This window comes from Syngnathus scovelli, chromosome 4 (assembly GCF_024217435.2).
Source record: "Syngnathus scovelli strain Florida chromosome 4, RoL_Ssco_1.2, whole genome shotgun sequence".
In the NCBI taxonomy this organism is placed as follows: Eukaryota; Metazoa; Chordata; class Actinopteri; order Syngnathiformes; family Syngnathidae; genus Syngnathus; species Syngnathus scovelli.
In genome coordinates, this window is record NC_090850.1 from 12,773,307 (window position 1) to 12,797,807 (window position 24,501).

The 24,501-nt window shown below is 39.9% G+C and overlaps 2 protein-coding genes across 6 annotated transcripts in view; one reads left to right on the forward strand and one right to left on the reverse strand.

The window, feature by feature from the left end:
• Positions 1 to 10,989: 10,989 nt before the first annotated feature.
• On the reverse strand, positions 10,990 to 13,328 carry mibp2 (muscle-specific beta 1 integrin binding protein 2). Of its 2 annotated transcripts, XM_049719072.2 has the most exons (8): positions 13,064 to 13,328; positions 12,576 to 12,666; positions 12,353 to 12,398; positions 12,051 to 12,234; positions 11,894 to 11,965; positions 11,530 to 11,636; positions 11,347 to 11,437; positions 10,990 to 11,260 (listed from the first exon to the last, which is right to left on the reverse strand). In XM_049719072.2, the coding sequence occupies exons 1-7, from the start codon at positions 13,087 to 13,089 to the stop codon at positions 11,352 to 11,354; spliced, it is 612 nt and encodes a 203-aa protein (XP_049575029.1). In that variant the 5' UTR covers positions 13,090 to 13,328; the 3' UTR covers positions 10,990 to 11,260; positions 11,347 to 11,351. The 2 variants fall into 2 exon arrangements, with proteins under 2 accessions (XP_049575029.1, XP_049575030.1); XM_049719073.1 differs by lacking the exons at positions 12,353 to 12,398; positions 13,064 to 13,328.
• A 4,457-nt stretch (positions 13,329 to 17,785) lies between these two features.
• The window catches only part of plekha7b (pleckstrin homology domain containing, family A member 7b), a 52,073-nt gene continuing 45,357 nt past the window's right edge, over positions 17,786 to 24,501 (forward strand). Inside the window, exons 1-3 of one of the 4 annotated variants that reach the window (XM_049718993.2) lie at positions 17,786 to 18,270; positions 18,374 to 18,450; positions 18,543 to 18,600. In XM_049718993.2, the coding sequence (XP_049574950.1) occupies positions 18,188 to 18,270; positions 18,374 to 18,450; positions 18,543 to 18,600 (218 nt within the window). In that variant the 5' untranslated portion in view covers positions 17,786 to 18,187. Of the gene's footprint in view, positions 18,451 to 18,542; positions 18,601 to 24,501 lie in introns of all 4 variants that reach the window. The other 3 variants (XM_049719000.2, XM_049719001.2, XM_049718989.2) reach the window with 3 other exon arrangements.

The window sequence follows — 24,501 nt, forward strand, 5'->3', positions numbered from 1 at the left end:
TTTTCCTGACAATCCAGCAGGTGCAGCGCTAGGTGGCTCTCTAAAGCATGGTGGCCTGGCCATGGTCATGTTTTCAAAACAAGCCTGTGCAACAACTCCAGTCGTCGCTCAGGTTTTTACTGCGTAAACCACAGATTTTCTCAGCTAGACTCTAGTAAAAGATACAAATATAGAAGTTAAACAACAAAGTGTGCTTTGTGGATTAATCAGATGCATGTGTCTTGCATACTTTGAGGTTAGACTATATGCCACAAAAACTATACTAATCTTTCTTGATGTCTTGCGCTATTTCTAAATTCAAGCTTCTTTCCTAACCGCCTTGTTATGCATGGTACATACTGCCGACAACAAAATGTTTTTGTCACACTACAAAAATTAAACAAGAGCATAAAATAATATAGGGCATTTTTAGACATATAAAGTCGTAACGTGAATTTAATTCCTCCCATGACCAAGCTCATAAATCTATCAATTTTCAGCAGTGAAATCACTGGAAATGCCAGGAATCCATTTCATCACCCCCAAAACCACCACAATGTTTTTGTTGTCACACCTCCCAACAAAATGTATTACAAAAACACCATTTTAAATATATTTAAATACCTGCATATGTGCAAAAAAGTTCTCTTAATATATTTCATTTTTGATAATACATTTTTCAATGCATGTATGAGAAATCTAAAAATATATAAAGCCTAATCAAACAACAAGTGCTTTAAAGCAAACAACTAAATAACTACAATTTGTAATATTTAGTTTTCACTAAAACAAATGGTTTTTGCATAAAATGACCTTATGCCGGCTGTATTTTGCATTTCAATAGGGAAGTTGATTCAAAGATATTGTGAAAGCGCGAAATAAATAAAAATGTATTGTGTTGTAGACATAGATAAAGTGGGAATTCAGACAGTTATATGATCAATGAAGGCCTTGCTACTTAGTTGAATTGTATGTTGCTCAGATTAATGGTAAAGATGTGCCCTTCGATGCTAAAATGTTGCTAAATAACTCAACGACCATACATTTTACACATACATTACAAAATTCTACTACGCCATATGTGCCCTATGATTGACTGCTGGGATAGGATGCAGCTCCTCGCAACCCAAAGCAGAACACGCAGAATAGAAAATGAATGTTCCGATGATCTGATTGAGTAAGAAAGAAAGACTGAAAAAGTATGTAGCCTCCCAATGGGCAAGACAAGTCAGTGTTTGTAAAGTCTGACCTGAGGTGAAGATGTGAGGTCTGAAGGGAGCAATTACGCTGTTGTTTATATGCTCTATTTGAGTTCACCACAGCAGACTGTTGCTTCCTTTGCTCCTTGGATCCACTATGCCGAGATGTGTATAGGCCAAGTGGATAGAGCAATAGTGTGCAGAGAAAAAAAAAATCCCACACATATCTAAACAAGATCCAGTACTGGTGACCTGCTTAGCCCTGAGTGGTTATTGCAGTGGTTGGAGGAAAAATGCAAACTTTGTTATTGTCCAGAGACAACAGTGGTGGCAAAAGACCACAGTTGGCAAAACTATTCACATGCTGTTCTTCAGTGGAGGAATAGATACTTGTTGTTTGTTTAAAAAAAAAAAAAAGAACCCTGAATTTTTTATTTTTAACATAACGTTTTTTTTTTTAATTAGGGAAATAGCACAGTCGCAACATTTACCCAGCACGTAACTTGCAAATGCAGAAAACGTTAACACAAAAGACAACTGCAACTTATATATTGTAGTTCTGTTTCTCCTGTGGGCTGGCCATGACTCTACTTCAAGTATAGGTAAAAAACATACAGATTTAAAAATTAGTGTCCATTGTGTACAAGACACGTTTATTACGTCACACAACTCAATGTTATTGCTTAGTTTTGTTTTTCTTTTCAATGAAGAACTAGCGAGTCTGTGTTTTTTATGCAAATTAGAATTTTTGTACACCAAAATCTTGTGGTTTTCCAGATTGGCAGAAGACAAAAACTCATTTGCCACAAATAATTTTTGGACAAACATTTCTCTCATCCCTGAACGATAACCTTGACTCTCCAAATCTTTTGCTTTGTTATAAAGTCTCTTGTAAAACAATGCCAGAAAACTAAATGCAGGAGTACAGGTACCTGAAAAACCTACTTTTTCACAGTACCAAAATATTTGTACTTTGTGACTCCTCACCACTGCAAAAGACAAAGCCTTCTGTCACCAAGCGTTCACACAATATCCGAAGACAGGTTCACCGCAATCGCCTCACTTCAGCAAAGTAGCACTATGCTAAAAATATGACGTCTCTTTTGGGAACTTCTGCTGACCATTGCACCACGTTGTATAAACTCACAAACAAACACACAAGGAGGTCAATGATTTAGAATTGGATAGCAAGACCGTAGTGCAAATGTGATCCCTTTCCGCTCTTCTTTTCGTAGAGGGGAGCCAACAGCAGCAGTGGAGTTATGTAACCACTTATCTCACACATTCAAGTCTACTCTGACCAGCTGGCAAGCTGTGCGCACTAACACCCATGTTAAAATAAGATGCCTGGGCCTTTGCGAAAAGCTGCAAAATTTTTGTCACTGGTGCTAAGCTAAAGTAAATAAAGGAAAATTGTGACTATGATTGTGACGCAGAGTCTAACCTAACGGACACAGTATTATTTTGGCAATGTAATGAACTTTACCCTAACAAATAGGTTTAGACAGCCTAGCAGCTCAGCTAACAAAACAAGTAATAATAAAATTAATAAAAAAACAACTGTTAGGGTTTTCAGGTTAGTTTGATCCTATGATTATGTTGGAATGTAGACTGTAATGATTAAATCAATCACGTCTGGCCCTCACAATGTGATAATTGAATCAATCACGTCTGGCCCTCACAATGCAGAGTCTGTTTCCCACTATAGTGTAAAACACCCCCTGCTCTGATCTTATCAGAGGCCGGGGGTTCACCAAACCTGTCCACTCCCACCCCCACTCTGTTCTTCCTAATAAATATGCCCTTGCAGGAAGGAGAGTTCAGACTTCATTCGATAATCGCTGTTCAGACAGCGACGAATGGACTCTCCACCTGCAGGTGTCTAAAAGAACTTGCCTTGTCTCTTGTGGTTCTTGCAAAATAAGTTGGAGTGAGCAAATCTCTAACATTTTGGTGCCGAAACCCGGGACCCTCATACCCATCATCTGGCTGACGGAGGACGACGCGCTGTACACCGTCGACGGGCCAGCGTCCATTAGCCGGACCTGGTAAAGAAAGACCTGGGAAGGAAATTCTTCGCTGGGCCAGCATCTTAGGTCTGCCTTCGTCTGACAGAGGTGGATTGACGGGACCCGGCAGTGCAACGAACCAGGGGACAAGTAAGTTCTTGAAATTGTGTTGTGTTGTTAAACGCGTAACACATAGAGGTGCACGGGAGATAGCTTGGGTTCAAGTCCCAGTGGAAGAAACAGGCTAAGAAAGGCAGAGCTTCTTTTTCGTTCATCGAAGAAGTGTGTAGACTCTTCTTTGTCTGTTTTTCCGAGCTGAGGGATCTGGCTTGGGTTAAAGTCCCAGTGGAAGGAACGTGCTAAGAAACACGGAGCTTCTTTTTTGTTAATCAAAGAAGGGCGTAGATTTTTCTTTGTATGTTTTTCCAAGCCAAAGAATAGCTTGGGTTCAAATCCCAGTGGAAGAAACGGGCTAAGAAAAACAGAGCTTCTTTTTCTTAATTGAAGAAGGGCGTAGATTTTTTCTTTTGTCCGTTTTTCCAAAGCTGTTTGGGAGGGTTTTACACCCATCCCTGGATAGGCCTAAAAAAGCGCTGGCGTTTGTGTGATTGAGTGTGTGACTGGTAGGATAAGTTGACTAAGAAGCAGTTCTAGCATTGATCCACGGCAATAATACAGGCTAGTGATTTGTTGAAAGGTCAATTTAAACCTGCATTGAGGATCCTCAAAAAAAAAAAAAAAAAAAAAAAAAAAAAAAAAAAAAATTGAAAAAAAAAAATTGAAAAAAAAAAATTGTAAAACCTAAAACTACTAGAATTAAGATGGGAAATAAAAACGGTAAATCTCTGCCTCTTGACGGAGATGAGAAGTACATGGCGAGTAGATTTCTTAATTGCATGCAATATATGCCGAAGTGGAAGAAAAAGTATGGAGTAGAAGGGAAGTTGAGAGTTGAAGTGTGGAAGATAGTTGTTGATGTTTTGGAAGAGAGTGTGGATAAAAAGAAAAATGGACTGCAAAAGAAAAGAAAAGAAAGAGAATTGGATTGTGCTAAAGTGTGGTTGAAAGCTTCACAAGAGAGAAAAGAACAAATCCAAAAGACAAAAGATAGAAAGATGAAAGGTGATGAGGCTGAGACTATGTTTGTCAGGCCGGAAGACAATGAGGCCGGAGTGCGCAGGCGCACTGCCGCGGCCACGGCTCCCGCCGACGCTGAAGGCGCAGCTCGAGCAGTGGAGCAAGAGGGGCCTTCCGCTCGTACACAAAACTTGTATCCAAGCTTAACAAACCTGCAGCCCCCCCCATATAACAACAAAAGAAGTCAGGGTCACATTACTAGAAGTCCTGTACAAACAAGAAGTTTGACCACTGCTGCTAGATTTTCTCAAAATTTGGACAAGGTTGATGTGTGCCCAATGATACAGGTGCCAAACCCTAATGTAGGGGAAGGCCAACTCCCACATACATATGTTTTCCGGCCATGGACTTTGGAAGAGGCAAGAAAAGCTGTTGAAGGGGTTACCCCTGTTGCTGAAGACCCAGCTATATGGGCAGAGGACATGGCTGGAATTATACATTCCTATAGACTGAATGGACATGAGGCAGGAGAAGCTGCAATGTCCTCCTTGGGAAAAGACTGGGCAAAGGTTAGGGGAAATTATACAGGTAGAAATAATCAAGGGCCTTTTCCCTATCCCGTTGAGGGAAATCAATTGGGAGGGGAGTATGCAGCACAATGGAATGGTCTTGTGCAAAGAGTGCGAACTATATTTCAAAGACGAGCGAATTATGGTCATTTGGCAGGAATAAAACAGAAGCTTGGCGAAGATACTGATGATTTTCGTTTGAGATTTGAAAAAGAATTCAGGGTGCATAGTGGCATCCCATTCAATGATACAGCTGAGAGTGCTTATCAACAACAGCTTAAAAATGCGCTCCTCACTAATTTCCGCCCTGAAATAGGCAACTGGGTGAGGAAACATTTGGTGGAAGTGGATGTTGCAAGTGTGACAACAACTATGCAATGGGCCAGACATGCTGGAAAAGTGATCAAAAAAGGCAAAAGTTCTGATGTATTTCATCTAGATAATGATGATGATGAACTAGATGAAGATACAACAGTCTTCTTCCAAGGGTCCCAGCTAGGCAGAGGGAGAGGTAGAGGCCAACAAGGTCGCAGGCCGCCATATAATTCAAAACCCCCACGAGATTCTGACAACTGTTGGAACTGTGGGAGACGAGGACACTTCACACGAGAGTGTCGTTTTGCAAAACAATATCAATCAAAGGGTGGAGGAAAGAGCAGAGGAGAAGCCAAATTTTTAGCATGACAAGCTTCCTCCTCTTTGACCGCTTCTCAAATTGTGTTACACTGAAGTTAAAATATGCAAATCAAGTGGTAAAGAAATGCAACTTGCTTCTAGAAGATAAATAAATAAAATTAGAATGTGCTGTCCTCGTGTGCATGGGAGGGACCAGCTCATGATCGACCACAGGAAATGGCCAGCCTGTGACGAATCATTGTGGCTGGGACCTACCTTTTGCATGCGAGAGCTGTGCATGTGTGTGCGTATATGTTAAAATGATGAACATTGGCTAAAGTTTTAGTATAAAAAAAAATTTGCTAGACTGTGGTCTATCCAATTTGCACCGCAGAACAGAAATGATTTTGAAAGATAAAAATGAGAGGAAAAAGAAATCTGTTTGCAAGCAGAAACTAATCCACACTAGTGCATGTAAAGTGTCGAGCCCACATGAGAAATTCGGGAAAAAAAAAAAAAAAAAAAAAAAAAAAAAAAAAAAAAAAAAAAAAAAAAAATGACAGAACATGCTTTCAGGAATTGGAAGAAGCTAAATTGTGAATTTAAGATTTTGCAATGCTACATTTAATAGGAATAATTGATTGGTTGTGTTATAAGATTATGCAAAATTCTAAATGCAAGCTAAATCTGAGAGATTGAGTTCTTCAAATTTAAAAACAAAGAGAAAAATTCAGATTAACTTGCTAGTTGTTTGTTTTAGTTAAGTTTTTTTAAATTGGTGGATTGTTCTACCAGGAAACCTGAGTTGAAAATGATATATGACTGTTGTGTGGTGAGCTTGGATGAATTGGGACCAATGTGATAGAAAGACTCCTTTTTGGAGACTGCGTGTGAGATGCAAATGAACATTGATGAATGATAGCCTGAATGAAAAGAAATTACAGGTTGAATGGTTGAAGTCGTTGGCGACTACTATAGAGAATTAGTAGAGCGACTTTGATGAAAGAGTGATTTTGAGCAGGTTGAATGTTAGAAAGAAACACGTAGCTTTTGGATTGATAATTAACTAGAAAAAAAACTGGAGAACCAGTAACACATGTAGAAGATGTGTGAACTGAGAAATTGGGAAGCGTTTTGGAAAGAAAGTCAAATTAAATGATGATGGAATCGTATGTAGTAAAGAACGCATTCTCCCAAAAAGTTTGTCAAGGTGTGAGGCATGGGCGTTGCCAAGCCTCAAAAGGGGGGGAGTGAGTAGGACAGATAGTGGAAGATAGTAATAATACAACACTTTATGACAATGAATTTTCGAATACATTTGGTGTTATATTGTGGTAAATTTTTTGTTCTGGTGTAGATAGGTTAGCAACACGAGAGATTTAGAGGTTCAAAAGACAGACAGTTAAAAGAAATTTTTTGATTTGGACAATTGCAGGCTAACAGGAACATGAGAACGATAAGAACTACGAGGTGGGATCCAATTTCATTGGGGAGATTGAGAATTCACAGCACCATACTCTAAGTCACATTTTTGAGCAAGCATGACAATAACATGTGAGAGGTCAAGACATACAGATCAGGGCTTGCATAAATAGTTTTTGGTTAAAGGGAATCATTAGGAAGTGTTCAAACTCTTCCCGCAAACATTCCTATTTGCCAGTTAAATGGGCACTACAATTGACTACGAGAGTTGCAAACAACAGATGAATGAGCAGTCCTTGGCAGATTATATGATCAGGACGCTCAAACTGTGTCAAAGACAAATTTACTGCCGCTTGATCTTTCCTCCTCACAGGTGGACAACCCCATCAATCCAGGAGACTGGGTCTACATCAAGGTCATCAAAAGAAAGAAATGGGCCAGCCCGCGGTGGGAGGGACCGTTCCAAGTTTTGCTTGCTACTCCCACGGCAGTAAAAATCTCTCAACGGCCCAGCTGGATTCACCTCAGCCACTGCAAGTTGCAGAGAGTGCTGGACCCCTAATTCGGAGTGGTGGGGAAGGCTGACTACAAAGGGGCCCTGTCGTTTAGGGCGAGGCGTCTCAATGTTGGTGAAGAATTCATCGATCCCCACTCCGCTAGGCGAGGGGATGTCCCAGTGTCTCTGCCATCCTAGTAGCAACGGGGCTCCATATGCCAGATGGATCCTCTGCTGCGTTGTGGTTGGAGCGTGCTATGGTCTATTGACTCATCTGAACAGACCAAATGACAATGTTGCCCGTGGTAAACGATGGTCACATGATGAGAACTTTGAAGACTGGTCATGGGACCCCACAAACCCATACGAAACCAACATGGCTACACCATCGAACGGAACATACTTCATACAGAATGGCTGGTGGCTTTGTGGTCACAAGGTTTATCCGATGCTGCCCGCCAACTGGACAGGAGTGTGTGCACCAGTGTGGGTGACAGACCACACCTACAGGATACGACACCATTTGTTGACAGGAGCACGTAACTCTACTGGACGCCGACGCAGAGCAGTTACAACCTTTGACCCTCATGACCCTGTCTGGGGTGTGAACGTTCCAGAGGACCATAAAGTATGGTCTGCCGGAGACAAAGTTGTCCTTGCGCTCTTCCCTCAGATTGGGGTTGGGAAACTATCGCTCTTCATCGAGACACTGAACTATCGTTTTCAATCCTTTGTGAATCTCTCGCTGCAAGTCAACGATGGACAAAATAGAGAGATTCAGGCTATCAGACTGATGGTCTTGCAAAACAGGATGGTTCTGGACTTGTTGACGGCAGCACAAGGTGGTGTGTGCCACATCATTGGGACTTCCTGTTGCACATACATACCAGGAGAAAATGACACCCACATCAACGACGCCATGAATTCACTGAAGAACTTACAGCAGGCCATGTCTAATGACAAGGTCCCACATCAGTTTGATTTCTTTTCGTGGTTTTTCTCTGGCAACTGGTGGCAACTGCTTTTGAAATTGCTGTCTCCTGTGCTTGTTGTGCTGGTGGTGTTGTGCTCGTTTACGACCTGCGTTATCCCATGTTTGAAGTCTGCTGTGTCGAAGTTTGTGTCCTCTACTGTAGCCCAAGTTCATATACAACTTCTTAGAGATGACGGATGTGATGACGATAATGACACGTGGATTGCGTAGATGCTGTTCTGTTGAGCATGTTTTACAGAAACTTGATGATTTGACCATCGAAAATGCTTCGCAAGTGATGGATACAATGATGTACTGTTTCTATGTTTTTCTTTTTATTTTTTGTTATTCATAGCATTCTGGCCGCCTGTGGCGACGGGGCCGTGTAAGAATTTTCCTGCTAATAACATCTGGCCAGCAGGTTTTTCGCTTACACAATAAGTTTGATCTGGGGTGTTGAGGTAATGCCTCATCTTCACTGGAAAGTGTTGCTATCATTGTTTGTTGTTTTTATTTTTACCATTCTACTTTCTTCATTATACGTATATATGTTTTTTTCTTGCTTATCGTTGCTGTTTGGGGTGGCATAATCATATGATAAATCAGGAGGGAGATGTTAGGGTTTTCAGGTTAGTTTGATCCTATGATTATGTTGGAATGTAGACTGTAATGATTAAATCAATCACGTCTGGCCCTCACAATGTGATAATTGAATCAATCACGTCTGGCCCTCACAATGCAGAGTCTGTTTCCCACTATAGTGTAAAACACCCCCTGCTCTGATCTTATCAGAGGCCGGGGGTTCACCAAACCTGTCCACTCCCACCCCCACTCTGTTCTTCCTAATAAATATGCCCTTGCAGGAAGGAGAGTTCAGACTTCATTCGATAATCGCTGTTCAGACAGCGACGAATGGACTCTCCACCTGCAGGTGTCTAAAAGAACTTGCCTTGTCTCTTGTGGTTCTTGCAAAATAAGTTGGAGTGAGCAAATCTCTAACAACAACCATGATAAATATTTAAAAATAATAATAAAACAAATACCAAAGCTAATAAAAACAAAGGATTTAAAAACATAATACAAATGAATAACAACCAACAAACCTGCTCTAAAAACGGATTAAAATGAACAGAAATTTAAAAACAAAAGTCAAAACTAAATAAGAAACACAATGAATGAATAAATAAAAGCTTCTTTTTTAAATATCCAAACTCCAGTAACCCCATATCAGACTATTAACACATTTAAACACATCTATATTTCATAATTTGATGTCGACAATTACAAAGATATTCTTGGATTCACTAGAGTATGTATGCATGCAAAATGAACAGTATTAAAGTTGAAGAACAAAATAGATAGAAGAGAGCAAGCATTTGACTGTTTGTTCTGGGGAAAACTAAAATAGGTTGCAGGATATTCCCCTAATGATTGGGATTGTAATGTGATCTCTGACTCACTGCGCCCTCACTCCCAACTCCAAATCACGCCAATTTCCATAGAATAACTAAACCCAGTAAACCCAAGTGTCTTTTGTGTGTTGCTGCAGAGGGACTGGGTGGACTACTAGCGTATCTTTAGGACCAGTCATGTGACCACATTTTAATTGAATGTCAACCCAACAAGATTCATATCTTGCCGTTTCTGTCAAAAGGCTGCTCGTACTAAATTTCATTATGGTCAGACGTTGAAGCAGGAAATGATGGCTTTCTAACATACATCAAGTATTGACCTACTTTTGCGTCTTCACAAGGCCAAAAGAAATACATATGCTTGCCAATATGTATAATGAGAGCAAATTTAAGCACTGTATGAAATGCCTTGTGGTTATGGTTTTTATATTCAATGTTACATATAAGTAAGCATATTGCTTTTAAATACTGTAGTGGATTTTAATGTCAGCGAGTAGAAGTGTTATACAACATACGTATGTAAGGAAAAAGTAGAAATATAAAGAAACATCACTCCCTCTGAGGCACCTCGCAGGGTTGTGCAGCTTGTCCCTGCAGTTGTTGTGCGTGCATTTATCAAATCGAACTGGGCCGTCTGCTATTATAGATAACAGACCTTGGCACGCACTCTGATCTATGTGGGTATGGAATCAATGACGTTGGAGTCTAGGAGGTAGGTATGTTTTGCAAAAACAGCTTCACCTCATTTACACCTGCCAAAGCTTTCTGGTTATAATTATTAAGCATAAAGCTTTTGACACCAATAAAGATAACCAAAACACACTAGATCTTTTTGGGGCAGTATTTTGACAATTTTTCAGTTCCAGCAAATAATTGACAAGTTGCATTAGGTCTGTTAAACAGCAATTTGTGAAAACAGTTTACCAGCATTAGCATGAGCAAGGGTCGCGTCAACCTTCTCAGCTTGCCACGTCAGACAACCTCATCGTCATGCGTTTGGTGTCATAATGACGTTTTATTCTGAAGAAACTGAAAACCTGTCTAAATATAGATAAGGCCTTTACTTGTAATTAGAGGTGACTATGGGGGGCTCAAACTTGTGACTCCACTTATCACTTGTACCAAGAGCAGCATGGCCCTTGATAGTGGGCATCACATGCTCAGAGTGGTACATGATGAGTATCATTTTGAAAATGTCTCATGACAAGATACTGTTCAGTTATCACAACAACACAAAGTTGGATTGAGGATAATTTATTGACGTATGCATCCATCCTCTGAATATATCCATCCACTCTGCGTAGTGTAGGCCGTATAAAGCAATAAATAAGCTTGATAGAAAAATCATGTCAGCATTCAATGCCGCCAGTTACAAAGTTAAACAATTTTTTTTTTTTGTTTAAAGATAATAGCAGTCAGCTAAATAAGCTGCCAGGAAGAAACTTAAGGCGAGCCGGACTTCAAGCAGGCTGGGCTGAATACGTGCTTCTTTTTAGCTGATCAAGTGACCTGAAATACAGAATGATAACATGTTTATTACCAGAAAAACATTTACGTGGGGAAAGATTGTCTTTATACTGTACAATGAAAGATACCTTTGTTAGAAAGAATGTTGGATATTATTCAGGATGTCTCCATAGACAAAGTTGAACAGTTGTTCCTTTGACTTGGTTCCATCTAGCTGCACTGTAGTGACAAAGAAAATTAGCACCGATGTATTATTATTTTTTTTCAAATAAGGATTTTTGATTTAGTAGGAGGTGACAAAGGACACTTACAAACATCAACACCCATCCTCTCCATGATGTTCTTGTGTTTCAAGTACATGGGCCAGACGTGGCCGTCAAAGAGGCCGGGGGGGTCTGGCACCGTGTAGTTCCTTGAACTGTAAATGACAAACAGTAAGTGTAAAATTGGTCTCAATTGTGCTATTTTACTTTGACATTTGGGAGTTTGTCAAATAGTTCCCAAGATTGCTGTATGTAAAATATATTTATATTTGAACATTTGTGAATGGAAATAGTTGCCAACATGCCTGAATGAGCTGAAGGTTACAATGTAAAATATGTCTTCATTTTGGAGGCTTACTTTTGAAACTAGTTCCTGATTACTAATAGTACTACTAACTAATTGGACACTTACCACCTCCTCTTTTTGCATTCTTCATAGGGGATGGAAAGAAAGAACCTCTGGTTCAGCACGTCGATCAAAGGTCTGCAGAAGAGCAAATTCAGCGATTTTCTCTTACCCGCCAAGAGACGTCACAGGACAGGAATGTAAGTGAGGAATGTGTCTTTACTGGTAAGTGTAAAGCAGGAAGCCCTCCACAATGAGGATGTGAGTTTCCTCTTTCTGGTCGGACTTCAGGAGAATCTCCGTGTCCAGGACGTTGTTGACACCGTGAGACTTCTCAAACTTCACCGGGTTCTCCAGCCATGCGTAGATGGTGCTCATCATGGCGTCCATATCCAAAGCAGTAATGACTGGAAATGGATCGGAAAAGTCAAAAGGTGGGAGATGAACACCTGATTTTTCTACAGTCCACAAAGCATGCATGTTGTAAACGAGAAGACACACATATCCTTACAAACACAAGCTTACCATCATACTGTTTAAAGCCATCTTCAACTGCAATCTGATCTTGGGGCTGAAACATACATTGATAAAATGTACCAAGGTACATACACTAGTGCTATATGCTAAATGGAAGGCTTTAGAATTGGAATTAAATCTAGTAACACTTTGGTAATAGCCCACCAACCCGTGCTGGTAATCCTGATCTTTATACCTGACATTTAAAGACAAAAAAAAAGTTTCAGCTCACCTTGAAGAAGTCATCCTGGTGTACCACACAGCAGTTGGGCAGGCTCTTGATCAACCGGTCGGTGAGGGTAGTTTTCCCTCCATTTGTTACGCTAAATGAAAAAAAAAGTTACATGCTATTCTGGTTTCAAAGATACACAACTGATAAGAAACAATTCCAATTCAGTATAGTCAATTTTAACATGCAACTTTACATTATGTATTATCTATTGATGCTGAGCACCATTAGCAGCAGCTCAACAATGGGAAGGATAACCAACGCTGATTTCCACGCATGATCATCATTTTAACTCCGGATAAACACCTAACGACAAATGTTTTCAATCATGCAAGCACAATACAGCGCTGAGCGACATCCAGAAGACACGAGAAGAGCGCAGATGTCACGACCGCTCCCCCACGTGTCTTGGCCTCTTTCTGGCCTAGCAGCTCGGCTAAACCCGGCTAGCTTAGCAAACCGCCCCCGCTTCATTCATTTCCTTTACTCACCCGCCGATGCCAATGATGTACTTCATGATTTCCGTTGGTGGTAGAGAGCAAGGTGCCACGAAGTCAAAAACGCCAATAGACAGGTGATAAGTGATCGGACGGAAGAAAGCTTAAAAAGAGAAGGTTACAGGAAACGTCAACTACTCGACTCATCCATGGTACTTGATTTTTTGAGTGTGTAAAGTCAGCGAGGTGATGCTCGGACGCGGTCTTCCACCGAGAGAGGACCGTGAGCTACTTGACACTTGAACACGTACTCCACGGAGAGAGGCGATTGGCTATTTAACCACTTGCTCTGGGGCGACGAAAGGGAATTCGGCCAATCAGAAGCTTCTACCAACCACAGACCCCACCCTCTAAAACACCGCCCTCATTCACACGCGTGGAGCTGCAAATTTCCGACCACAATGGGTTTCTAACTTTGAAATTAGAAAAACAAAAAAGGGTTTATAACTTTGAAATTGAAAAAAACCCGGCTCTTATTTTCATCACTTGAATTGCTTAAGCATTACAACTACTCCTTACCTATTGCGTCTATTATATTTCTGACCTTTGTTGCCTCCATATTGGTTAATTTCACCATGCAACTTCAATATGGGAAGCATATATTTAATGTTATTGACGTCCTGCTTGCTTTAAGTCCACGTACTAGTTAATTTTTGTCCCCATTCGTAAATCAATCCAGCACACTAGTAAAACAACTGTTTTACCCCCCCCCCCCCCCCCCCCCACACACACACACACACACACGCTGTATGGGATTATGCATACCAGAAAGACAACTGCACATATTTGGTGGGGCAGAACTGTGCACCCGTTGAAACCTTAGAACTACTGGTGAAACACTCAAGAATGTCACAAGTAGTACTAAAAGTTTTGCACCACAAATTAAAAGTACTGCTGTATATACTACAGTAACTGGCAAAAATGTCTGTCACTCTATTGAGAGAGAATGCTTTCCATTATGTTGTATGAAAATGATAGCACAGCTCATGATTGTCTGTTTTTGTTATTTTCCTTAAAATATTAGCCTAATTTAAAAATAAAAATCTAGGACACTCAATATTTGAAGGTTTTACTTTATCGTGCAGTATAATTATAGAGTAAGTGAAGTAAAATGTGATTTCCTTGGTATTTTTAACAATAGGCACTCAATTTTGTGCCACTCATTATGGCATTTTTGGGGGGTTGTACACTTGATCACTCACCTCAAATACCAACATTATTTTGGTGCTGCACACACAATTGGTTGAAACTAATTAATTTCAGATACAGTATTGGTATGACATGCAATCTGATGCTTTTTTAACATTTTGAAGACTACAACCAAAAGAGGAAGCCAGTTCCAGCTTTTCTTCAAAGTGCTATATAAATTCATTATATTTACACTTTTTTACACTATTACCTACATTCAATGTGGCAGTTGAGGATAACAGTACATTGTAGAGCTGACTGTAATTAGGCAGATATTCTCAGTTTATTCAAAATATTGTCCTTACATGAACCTGTAGAATGCAGATACACTCATTCTAGAAAACTGAAAAATAGTGGTTTGTAGAACCTTATCTTGAGACAGAGAAAACTTGCCTCCTTATTATAAGGCAAGAGGCGCAGCACAAATTCATCATCACTCTGTTAAGGATATTAAAGAATTTGAGAAAATGAATCCATTTTGTAATATTTCATACACTTGGAATGGGATTCAGGAAGTCAAAGATGTTGATATTGGAATTGCTACATTTTAATCAATTCCCCTCCGTATTTATTGTACCATTCATACAGTAGTCACATGTAGGCCAGAGCAAAAAAATATTGAACATCCGTGCCGTGAAATGATTTCAAGTGTTGCATCTTACATCACATGTCCCACATACATGAGAGATACTACAGGTGCTATTAACCTACTTGACAGACTGTACATGGAGTTCACTTATCATTCTGTGCTACTTGGTGGAGACATTTCACCCCAGACATCCAGTTTTTGCATCACATAGTCATCTTTCAGTCTCTATATTTTAATTGTATTTCACAAAACTATATTCGGCATAACTAAAGTGCATGTAGTTTTGATGTTTCATGTGATAACATAAGTATTATGTAAGTGTGCATTATATTTGAAAACACATTCATCCACTTATTTGCTCTGCTCTCAAAGCGGAGCAGCATGCATTTGAATTCCAAGAAGTCATATCCATTGGCATATGGATCAAGTAAATAGATACACACACACACACACACAGATACACTGATAACATCTAATCTGGAACCATCTATTGTAAAGCGTCACACTACTGTACTTTGACCATTCTCAGAAGAACTACTGTAAGTATTCAGTCAAAAAGAGGCCATTTGACCATCTCATGTGGTTTGAGATTGAGAGGATTACATTTTTTATTTAGATGCTTAGTAACATTGTGACTTGGCTTGTACAGTGAAGAATAAAGGACGTTTCCACTCACTCTTTTTCTAAATGGCTTGACTGCCATCAAGTGGACATTCAGTAACATCAATTTTTGGTTATCAAGTTTTACACAGCAAAGTAGTGTCTCTCCTGTGATCACATGGAAACCAAACAAGTCTGTGTCGTCACCCCAAAACATTTTTGCCAGACACACATTAAAAAACAAACATAATCCATTATTTTTCTAAGGCAACGAATATATCTTTCTGTCAATAACAGTTGACATGTATGGTTAATGGGATTTATGGAAAATTGGCTTTTTAATTGTTTGCAAACAAATAGTTGGGTCTCTGGAATACTGTATCTGTGTTTGGTGATGTGCCTGCTGCATGTGCACTGCACACTATTTGACAAGTGTAATTTAGTGGGTTGCTGATAAAGTGCTGACTCCATGACGGAAAATCAATGCTGTCTTTGAGGGGCCTTGCTTCAGTTTGAGCTTACTTTTTTTAAAGACCCTTTTTAAGACATCCTATCTATCTATCTATCTATCTATCTATCTATCTATCTATCTATCTATCTATCTATCTATCTATCTATCTATCTATCTATCTATCTATCTATCTATCTATCTATCTATCTATCTATCTGTCTGTCTGTCTGTCTGTCTGTCTGTCTGTCTGTCTGTCTGTCTGTCTGTCTGTCTGTCTGTCTGTCTACCTGTCTATCGTTTGGCCCTATTGACAGCAAGCGCTGCACATGGATGTTTTCCATGTAACAACACACTGTAATTGAAAACACACTTTCCTGACAGCATATATTTAAAAGTAATTCTTAATTTTTGGTTGACAAGAAGGAATACTCTACATTTAAAGGGAGGTCATTATCTAGTTTCCCTTTTATGACTTTTAGCACGCTCAGCATGGGAATGCTCTCAGAGGAAAAGACAATATCATTGAGTCACCTTGCTGAACCCTTGGCAGCCCAGAGGCAGGAATCCAGCTGAGATGATATACTGCAGAGGTGCACTTGTCTATGCATACATATACTGTAAACAGAACGTGTATTCTTTTGTGTGGGTACATTAATGTGTGCATAAGTACTTCTGCTGATATATCACATCAAGGTCAAAAATATGAAATCGGATGAGCTGCGACATCAGACGGTTACACAACCTTGAGTCTGGTTAAGAAGGGTCGAAAAAGGCCATAATTGATTCATGAACATAATCTTTATTAATGTTGCACAATTATGATTGACCTTATGGACAGAACTGCCATTGATTGAATGTTAGACTGTTGCAAAATCAGCCATTATCTGTACAAGTGTAACTCATATTTGTATGAATAGCCTATGAATCCCGTGACTGCTGACCGAAACCTACAGGAGTAGTTATCTAGTTTCTTCCTGCACTGAGATGCCCCTTATCCTATTTCTCTATACAAAGGATATACCGTAAACAGAACCAGTCAGGATATATAGGAGATGCTGCGCTGTGCACTCACAAAGCCCAAAGTGAAATGAAGGGGCAGCTCTGGTAAATAACACTATTTAATGCAGTGTAAGCACATGTCAGGAAAGGCTCTCTCCTCCAAACAACACTACAAAGAAGATGATGCAGCCAAAAGCTTCACTAACTGAATTGTACACACTCATTCCCTTCCTGTCGATGTATGCGTGCATGTGTTTTAGCGTCACCCTGTAGAAAGCAAACAAACAAACAAACAAACAAACAAACAAACAAACAAACAAACAAACAAACAAACAAACAAACAAACAAACAAAGGTAGAACTTCTAAAATGCAATTCTATTCCTTTGGTCAGAATTCTAAAATCCTAGAAATGGTGCAAATCTAATATGTTTCAGGACCAATTTGTCTTGATTGTTTTTGTTCACAAGTACAGTAATCCCTCGTTTATCGCGGATGAAATCCACGAAGTACGGTCACCAACAAGAAGTACTGGGCAGGCTAACGAGTTAGCGGAAAGATGCTAATTTGCGATCGTGCTAGCACGCACAAACAGACTTCTAAAGGAATATAAACGAACATTTGGAGCAATACTACATTGTCCTAATGGTTAGACACATGTTTCCTCAACTTATAAGTTTTATTTTGACTTTTAAATGTTTTTTTTAATTTGGAGAAAAATCCGCGATGCAGGAAGCTGCGATAAACGAAACGCGAAGTAGCGAGGGATCACTGTACACTCGTAAAAGTGCAACATTTAGTTCCTTTACTATGGCAACTTCGCTCATTCAAACCAACACAAACAAACTTCTGTAAATAACACATGGCTCAGTATCACATTGGTTTTGACTTTTAATGTCGAATGATGAACGTGATCGGGTGTTGCTTTGACTCCACTCTTTCAAACATGTTACTTTGACTGAAGCGACATATCTCAAAATCGGTTCCGGCAAAATTTAAAGGAAAGCCTCAACGCTTCCACACGCCCATCTCATCTCTGGTACGCGTGCTTGGTGCTGGAAGCTCTGGAAGTGCAGCAACGTCCAAACGCCTTTCCATAACATGCAGCAATCGCTGCATCTGCAGAGCGCAGTCGATGGCGCCTTCGTTTCTCGGCCCCTTTAAAAGTATGCGGCTTTAGCTGTGGGATTACTTGCGCTCCGTAGACAAGTCGGCGGAGCGAGAAGGGGACGAAGGGGAGAGAAAGAAAGGGACGACAAGGGGGAGGGGGAGTCGAGCCGGAGAGGTGCAATCATGGCGGCACCGCTCGGACGGGACACCCTACCGGACCACTGGTCCTACGGAGTTTGTAGGGATGGCCGCGTGTTTTTTATCAAGTGAGCTACTTTTCAGTAGTTACCGATCGTCACTTGTTGGGATGCACACCACGAGGTTTGTTCTAACATCGTCCACTATAAGTAACAGGTGTCTTTCTTCTAGCGACAAAACTCGCGGTACCACTTGGCTTCACCCGCGTACTGGCGAACCTGTTAATTCCGGACACATGATACGTTCAGGTACACTGCAGATTGTCCGAATCGCGGATTGCTTGCAGGGATTTGGTGCACGGCGTGTGTAATTTTGATTCGGTGTTTTGTTTCCTTTCCAGATTTGCCGAGAGGATGGGAAGAGGGCTTCACGGAGGAAGGAGCCAGCTACTTCATCAAGTGAGTGACTGACTGGTCGTTGCATTGTTTGGCTGTTTGAAATGCGATACCGTTTGTATTTTAAGTGTTTACCGTGTGTAGTTCAGGCACGTCTGGAATGCCAGATTCGTCTTCAATTGCTGATGCTGCAAACATGTCGAGCAATCTAGTTTGAGTTGAGAAACAAAAAGACACTAAGGAGTGCCACTGGGTTGGTGACAAATAATTACTGCTTGCGGTGTGACTAAAAGTAGCAGCTTAAGCAGAGCAGCAAGAAGGAAATTAAAATTCTCCTCACATGCTCCATGCAGGACCTCTACTCTCTCCATTAGGCAGGTATGGAGGTTTTGCGTGTACATGTGTGTGTGCGCGCGCGCGTGCGTGTTTGAGAGAGAGAGAGAGAGAGAGAGAGAGAGAGAGAGAGAGAGAGAGAGAGAGAGAGAGAGAGAGAGAGAGAGAGAGAGAGAGAGAGAGAGAGAGAGAGAGAGAGAGAGAGAGAGAGAGAGAGAGAGAGAGAGAGAGAGAGAGAGAGAGAGAGAGAGAGAGAGAGACTATAAAGATTGCAGGAGGAGAGGTGTGACCTTGTGCTGACAGAGATGTATAACATGATTGCATTATTGAAGTGGGGAGGACAGATTTTCCCAAAGTCACAAACTATGGTGTGATTTGTTTTGGCCTTTTTTCAATCGAAGTGTTGACTGCTGTCAAAATCACCAGTAGCACAGTGACATGCAACCTTTACAACTTTTGAAAGTGAATGATACAGTGCTGTATATTTGGTTGAACAGCAGGTTGGGATTTTTCCCTTTTTATTTCACCAAAGCACATATTTCATATTTTTTTTATATATTCTTTTAAATTTCATAGCCACTAAAAGAGGCAACGGGTGACAATAAATGAGTCACTGTGACTATTTTGAGAGGTTGTTGGCAATGATTGATCACCCGATCCACTGAGTGATGATTGTCACTTATGACCCGCACGCTGCGCTACAATTCAGTCCGTTTTGGCCATGTGGCCTCGGCGTGCGGTAGGCCTAACATTGTGTAACATTGCAAGCCTTTGGTCGTTTGCCTTTTGCCACCACCATCAATCACTTTTATGTCACTAATTTGAAGTTTATTATGTCCATGTGCGAGAAACCCTTTTCCATGAGTGAAACCATGACAGCAAAAGATCAGTGTGCTCATCATGAAGAACAATCAATATGTCCATCAAGAAGTGGAATCAATTTGTCCAACTATCCTATTTTTATGTTATGCTTAGTCCACATCATGTAATGCGGTGGCATACTTGTGTAATTTATCATATAACATTGCACGATTAATCAGTTCCATCTTGTCAAACAGCCATCACATTTTTTTTGTCAGGTAATGGAACAAAAAAAACGGTATTGTATAAAAATATTGAGAGAAATTGGAAAGACATGAAATTGGTTTGGTAAAATGTCCACACATTCTTTTTTAATAAGTTTTCATCCAGCTCAGGGGCAACCATATTGCCACTTGCTGTAGACTGAAAATGACATCACAGTTGTCAAGTCTCAATCTCAACCAATCATGGTGCAACTGTTTTCGAGTTTTGGTCATGTGATGTTTGCAAGCTGACCTGTTTGCAAGCTGGCTCTGTGATGTCATCAAATTGACTATGCATAAAAGCGGGTGAATATTGTTGCATCGCTAAAATTTCACAAACTCAATTTTAATTAAAATGACGTGTTTAGATTAATGGGGGCACATACAGTGTATCATTGAAAATAAATCTTTTGGGTTAATCTCCTCTTTAACAAAACAAGCACAAAATAACACTTTTATCACTATCAGGCCCAGAACATCTTTTGCAATGCTACCCTCATGAACAATATCTACCTTACCAAATCTGCTGAATTATGATATAGTGCTGTTAGGTCTGTATCACTTCTTGAACACACAATAAATAACCTTTAGGTCTCTAAGCCACATCGTTATTGACTGAGCTTTTGCCTGAACCCCATGAATAATTATCACTGCATCCAATGTCCAACCCTACCCACACGTCTTGGTGAAATCGTGCTCATTCTGGAGAAATAACCACTGTGTCTGCAGTGGCAGCAGAAAGCTCACTGCTCTGGGGAAGAGAGATTCTATGCTACCAGCTATGCTGCAGGCAGACTCGACTGCAGTAGAATCACATCTAGGCAGAGGTGTTACAGGTACTGAGAATTTTTTTTTTTATAAAGGTACCCACTTTGCTGCAGGCAGACTTTACTGCAGTAGAATCATATCTAGGCAGAGGTGTTACAGGTACTGAGAATTTTTTTTTTTTTTTATAAAGGTACCCACTTTGCTGCAGGCAGACTTTACTGCAGTACAATCACATCTGGGCAGAGGTGGTACGGTACTGAAAAAAAACCACAACAAAAAATGTAGAAGTACTGATTTGACTTTAATTAAAAAAAAAAAAAAAAAAAACATTTTCTTGATACAAATTAGATTTGACTGTCCATTATAATACAATACTTATGGAAGTCTCCCAGCCCCTATAATTTTACATTTTTACTGGAGGAAACAGGCTTCCAGACCCTGTATTCTTTTTCTTTTTACTGGAGGAAACGGTCTTTCTTTCCTGTTGATTTTTATTTTTTATTTTTAACAGACCATTTACGTCATTGACGTTAATACTTCCTGGTTCATGTTTGTCCCTGTTTTTCTCTTTCTTATAATGCACCAGGATAACCGTACCTGGGGATGCCGTTCGCTCAATCAATCAAGATCTAAAAACAGTTGCCTTTCCCTTTATCTTTACATATTACGCATTAGCGTATTTTTTATGTCGTGATGTCATCGATAGAGTCTGAAAGAAATACTTTGACTTAGTAAAAAGTAGAAACTACAGATATTTGTGTTCAAAAGTGGTGAGTCAATGTAAAAATGCACAAATACAAATCAAATTAACTTGAGTACAGTAACAGACTATTACTACTTTGATACTTCCCATCTCTGCTTCTAGGTAAATTTAATTTTTATGTGTTTATTGCTACATTCTCAGGTGACAAACACATGAAAAAGTAAAAGTCTTGACAGTCAGCCGCAGACAGCGCTCTGTCACTGCCATCTATAAATAATTGGATATGCAAGCCAGGTTATTTTTTAGTCTGACAGGTTTTATAAGGCAGTGGGTATTCAAATGACTTGTTCAAGGTTGTTTTTTTTTGCATCACCCTTAATCTTGTCATGACCTAAACAGTTTTATATAAACTTGACTGCAGTTTGTCTGGTTCTTACTGCCTGCTAAGATGTTTGTCCTCTGCTGATATAGTTTACTATACACATTACAAGATTATGGAGGTGCGGAATTGTTTGATAACAGTAGTATATGTTGTTGTGATGACATTTATTGTGTGCAGAATACAGATGTATTTGTTCTTTCTTCTGCCCTGCAAAAAGATGGCATGGAGTAATAACTCATGGTAGCCTAAAGGTCAAGCCGATCAATTCAGTTAGCTACATATTGCGCAGATTGTTTTGTGAAAGTTTCTTTCTCAGGCTGGAGTTACACGGCAGTGGTTTACTGCATCAATTTATTTATGTCACGCTGTGATTATTTGCGTTTGTCGGGCCGATCCACATGTTAATATTCTGAACATCACAGACCAGCATAATACAATGACGTCAGGCTCGAATGGACGATGTAGAGCTGATCTGTTAGTTTGCGCTTCAGTCTCATCGGCAGATATCTGATACATCTATATCGTGAAGAGTTTGGATTGCAATGTAAGAATCAAAAGACATCTTTCAAGGCCGGGTGCTTCAACAACCCGTTTATTAAATTAATTAACAGTTAGCTATGGCCACCCCCCTTAAAAAACAAACAAACAAAGAGTCAATTAGCTCTCTGCCTTCCACCTCCATACACACGCTCCTCTCTTCTGTTTACCAGTTTTTCTGTGCGGCCTGATTCAAAATTTTATATTGCTGATCGCAATGTGTGAATATTAGATAAGGCTGAATAATGCTTCCTTTATTGTCCATTTATTCATCCATTTATCTTCCTCACTGCTTATAGAATAATAGTATCACAAACATCGCTGGTGAGTCCACTTTTTGGTGAGACGATAGCCAGACTCCAATGACTACCTAGCTGTAGTCATAGTGAGCTGTAGCCATGGCAAAAACTTCAGTCAAGTTGGCTGTACACTCATGACTACATTACTGAACCACGGAAGACACTTGGACTTCCTTGAACACCAGTGTTTCTTCTTAAAATGAAACAGTTTTCCAGCAGCCATAAAGCTCTTTAAAAACCTCGCTATACTTCTATTTGGAATCATTTTCAAATTAATGTTAGATAACAGGCAAAAAAAAAAAAAAAAAAGAAATCACACTGGGCTATAACAGACCAAATAAAACTTTATATGCTTTTTTAAAATATCCTTGTGACGGTGTTAAAATCTAGGGAGGCATTTTGCTATTGTAATAACATTTCCATGGCTTTGTTGTATTCCTAAATATACACAAAAGAGCAATTTGAAAGTTGTATGGAATTTTACCCCAGTATTTCAAGAAGCAACGAGTTCAGGTTGTACCCAGCCTACTGCCCAATGACCTCTGGGATAGGGAAAAGCAGTACAGAAAATGAATGGATATTTCAAGGTGTTGATTATGTGTATGTACTAGTACATTTCACACGTGACAATACATTACAGTTCACCACGCATGATGAGCAAAAGTGGGAGCCCGCACAAAGAGAATCCCGCAAGCCCATGAACTCCTTCAACACACCGTTGACCAGCACACTCATTCTTTTAGTCACCATTCAAAGGTTGTGTCTAGGGGATACGGCAGGAACGCAAATAACTGCAAAGTCAAGGGCACAGCTAAGGAAATTAAAATGTTTTTTGTTACAGCAGATACACTCCAAATATTTGACAAATTAGTGCCTCTAATGCACGATGGACCAAAGTTAACTATGGTCACATTATCATCCAGTCATATTGTATGTCAAGGTCGTAGTATGAGTCTAAACATAGTGTTGGCATATGCCTCATCTACCAAGCAAAATAAAAATTTGATCGTATCAAAGATCACATTAAAACCTTTGCTGTTGATTGGACTGAGTCGGTGTGAAAACCGAATCTCGTTGTCCTTATTTTTATAGGACACTTATGAATCGCTCCTTTGGGAATTGGTGAGTGTAAACTGAGTTTGACCTTAACTCCTAACTCTTTTGAGAGACAATTTCTGTTGACGTGACCACTCGTGGCAAGAGAATAAAGTGTTTTTAGAGTTTAGCTCAGATAGTTACCATGATTAATTGTAGATGTGAACGATGCCAAGTTTCTTCATTCGTCCCATGTGTATCTTAGCTAATGAGACATCTGTGTCACTTGATTAAGAGTGTTGTATGTTTTAAACTGCTGCACTTAGCCAATTAAAGTTCAAAAGGGAAACGGTACATTTTTTTACTACTTTCCACTTAAATCGTGTTCGATTTGATAGGTTAATGATGACAAACAGTAAGCGTTTAAAGAATATTCTACATTTGTCACACATGAATTGCATGATTGGAGATCTCGCAGTTTCTTTTAAATGTACTTTTCTGGCATCAATCTCCATGCCATGTAGCTCTCGCTGCATTGAATTTAAAGAGAATGAAGGGAGACGCTTTGATTGGCTGGTTGTCGGCTCTGCTCCCTCCCACAACGGCGCATAACGGCTTGTGCTATTCTATTCTAGAAAAATACCAAAAGAAAGAACACTCCACCCACAGTTAGACATCCATCCATCAAACAAATTATAACAAATTTAATAATAACACATTTTCTATTGCGCTTGTCCTCATTAGGATAATGGGTGAGCATATCTCAGTGGACTTTGGCTGATATTGGTTGCAAGACAATTGCATATACTAAGGACAACATAAGGATTGACAAAGCCTTTGCTC